The following is a 3,445-nucleotide window of genomic DNA, read 5'->3' as shown; positions in this document are numbered from 1 at the left end:
CACGGGTGCATCCATACGCGGACAGCTTCTCAAGCTGCACAAAGATCTTCTCGGAGCCTCGCGTCCTCTGGATCCCCTTGCCGCTAACGTTGTTCAATCGTTGGTGACATCTGACAAGGCTCCACTGGTATCGCAGCTCGACCCAGATGCTGTGACTCGCCAGTCACGTAAGCTCGAACCACAGGATGAGTTCTTCGAGCGAGCCATTTGGGTCGGTTGTTTCCAGCTGCTTCGACGCGGCTGCACCTTGGCCGAGATACAAGAATGGTGTACCGAACGTACAGAGACCTGGCGTGCTGTATCCCTGTCAGCCCTTCCTTTAGCAGGCACAGGTGATGCAGTTATTCAAAAGGAAGATGCCGTTTCTATCGCTCTTTGGAGACGCATGTGCTTTGCTTCCGCAAGGCATGCAGGCACTGACGAGGTCGAATCCGCCGTCTATGGTGTTTTGGCTGGCGACATTCAGAGCGTAGAGAAAGTCTGCAAGTCGTGGGATGACTTCATGTTCATGCACTACAATGCACTTCTACGCAGCCAGTTCGACAATTATGTCCTTAAGCAATGTCAACCGGAAATGTCTGCCAACATCGACCAACAGTTCGCCGTTTTCGATGCTGTCCAGTATCATGGTGAAGAGTCTACAGCCGAGAAGCGACTTATCAGATCGCTAAAGGTCCACAAGCTTACGCGCGGCGAAGCTTCGATGCCACTCAAGGTGCTACAGGCGGCTCTGATCACAAGAGAAACTAGTCAACACTTTCTCCAACAAGGCATGGTATTGGCGAGGGAACGGGGGGAGGTTGATACTGAACCTACCAATACCGAGGCTGATACAAATGGGTTCGTGAATGGGCGCGATTATGATACCCTCCGTGTGGCCGTTCACGTTCTTATTGTACTTTCCACCCTCGACGAGCTTGACGTTTCAACCTCACTATCACCAACGCTCGAGCGTGAACCGCAGACACGTGCCATACAAGAAACCGTCATCAGCTCCTATGTTACTTTGCTTCGACTCGCACAATACGAAGAGCTGATACCCTTGTATTGTTCAAAACTGTCGATACCCCGGGCTTACGAGGTCCTCAGCGTCAATCTCCGACATCTCACAGAACGCGACGCGCGGCTAAACCAGCTTGAGCTTGTTCAGAAATCAGGTCTTGACGTACTTCGATTCGTTAGGATGCAACCACGGCTCATACTGAGCCAGCTAGGCAACGTTGAACAAGAAATTGGCAGCAGGAGAGAGCCCTTCCGAATCATCGAAGCTGGCCCTGGCTCTCTTAAATACGGCCGCCTCATCAAGATAGATTTCTTTGGTGAAGACCCCGATGCGATCTCGGAAGAAGAAGAGCTATTGATCCGTTCACTGGAATGGCTTCTCCTTGGGGATGAGGCTTGGCCTGATGTTTTTCTCGTCGGCGTTCAGGTTTACAAAGTACCTCTTAGGTTCGTCAAACCCTCCTTGGCAACAACCAAATCAACTGACAGTTCTCACAGGCACCATGCGCCTGAATGCTGCCCCGACAACTTGCAAATAGGGTCACTATGAGTCAAGTCTTGCAACAAAGGATCAGTCCTGGCGGACAGGAAGAGGCGGACATCGCACAGGTCCCGGATATCGATGACGCCTTCTGGGCCGACCAGCTCGAAGCAATTGGCGACAGGCAAACTTCGTCAAGGCTGCTAGCCACCCAGGCTAGGATTTTCCGCGACCTTGAATGCCTAGTCAAGGCTCTCGATACCATGGAAACGATCGCTTCGCTAACAGAGTTGTCGCGAGAGTAAGTATTGATGTTGCTGACAGGATGTTCCTTTTTCGAGACTTATGACTAACCTGTCTCAGGGATCCTACTGCCAAGCGCGATTTCTGGAATCAGGTCGGCAATGAAGTCAAGAACGCTAAGGAATATGTAGAGCCGATGTTCAAGGGTTGGCTCTTGGTTGACGGTGAGCAACTATAGACCTACTTCTTTGGAATACCAGCTGCTGACTTTCTGTCTAGAAGACGATGCGCGATGCCTGCAGGCGCTCCGTGACACCTATCTTCCCGAGACTATACTGGCGTATATCAGTACGCTCCATTTTGCAGGAACGTGTGTTTCGAGGGACAATTTGCTCGAATGCATGGATCTTGCAGCAGTTATGGCTCAGAAAGACTCCGATATCACCGCCTGTTTCGTGAAGGGGAACAGGATGAAAGAGCTGGTAGAGGCATTTGCTGCATGCAGCAAAGCCCTGGCCATCGTCTCTGGGGAGAAGAAGGCGGCCGCCTCGAGCAGTAAAAAAATGCGAGAGATGGGATGGTCGAGGGACCTATGGTCAGTTAGGTCATGAGTTGTACTGATGAGCCATGCGCTGTGTCTCTGGTACAGTTATCGGATTATGCTGATGGGTCGGTCGAGGCATGCACAAGAAGAGCGGCTTGAGCTGGACAGGTGCCCACAACAATACTTACATGGTGGACGCAATGTCACTAGGCGGGGTGGACCTGGTGACATTGACAAGCGGATTTGATCACTAGACATTTATGCACGCGAACGCGAGACAGATGGCGTTGGTGGTCAAAGTAAGGTAGCTAAGCATGATGCGGATGCCTGATGCCAAAAGCTAGTGCTCATGCTACAGCCAGCCATCGTCGTGAACAATTGCCCATGTTTCTCCTCAGTCACAGGTACAGCCCGAGGCGCAAGCAAAATCTTGGGGGTCGCTTTCTTGCTCCGTGACTACCTTACCTTAGCTTATCCAGGTTCTGCCCAATGCAACACGGTTTCGTTTAGTTGCATTTGGCTATGACTATGCTTGTATACGTACACACTGCGCATGTTCGTTGTACATGTCGAGACCCTGAAGCATCATCTCATTGTTGCCATCATCCTGCGACCCAACTTAAGTTGTCGTCTGTTGACACTGGTTGCATTTCATCGCCACCTTACTCAACCTGGGACGTCAACCCCAATGGTTACAAACTTCGCGATGCAGGATCCTCCACCTCCAGTACCCCCGCCAAAACCAGGCAGCCACGATCCAACTCGCTTGAACACACCAGTCACTCCATTGTCGCCATCTACAACACCGAATCAGGGTGCTGTTTCCGCAGAAGGGCATGACTCCTCGGGCGGGCAACCTGCCACTCGACATGATTCTATAAGAACAACATCCTCATCAATTGACCCCGGTGACCAGTGGCTGCCTGGGATCCTGCAAGACAAATCGTAAGTGTTGTGCAGATCCAAGCATATGTTCTATCGAAGTCTTGCTGAGTCTCACACCTATGAAGTAAGCAGGAGTTGGCCGAGATATTGGCGAGTTCTAAGCTCTTAGAGGCCCTCACGCACTCTGTCGACACCGTTCAGCCGTCTCTCGCAGAGTCGCATCAGGCACTGCATGCCATGCTTGGTGAGAACTTGCGGCTGGCTGCGCGACTGGCGGACCTGGAAGCGCG

The 3,445-nt window shown here is 51.9% G+C and overlaps 1 protein-coding gene across 1 annotated transcript in view; it reads left to right on the top strand.

Annotated features, from left to right (window-relative positions):
- The window catches only part of VDBG_05837 (nucleoporin nup107), a gene marked incomplete at both ends in the record, with an annotated part of 2,264 nt that extends 559 nt beyond the window's left edge, over positions 1 to 1,705 (top strand). The window contains 2 exons of the mRNA XM_003003349.1: positions 285 to 1,449; positions 1,501 to 1,705. Of these exons, the coding sequence (XP_003003395.1) occupies positions 285 to 1,449; positions 1,501 to 1,552 (1,217 nt within the window). The remainder of the gene's footprint in view (positions 1 to 284; positions 1,450 to 1,500) is intronic.
- Between the last annotated feature and the right edge of the window lie 1,740 nt (positions 1,706 to 3,445).

The sequence above is a fragment of the Verticillium alfalfae genome, genomic scaffold, assembly GCF_000150825.1.
Source record: "Verticillium alfalfae VaMs.102 supercont1.7 genomic scaffold, whole genome shotgun sequence".
Classification (NCBI taxonomy): Eukaryota; Fungi; Ascomycota; class Sordariomycetes; order Glomerellales; family Plectosphaerellaceae; genus Verticillium; species Verticillium alfalfae.
The sequence above is the reverse complement of the archived record's forward strand: the minus strand, read 5'-3'. Positions and strand labels throughout refer to the sequence as shown.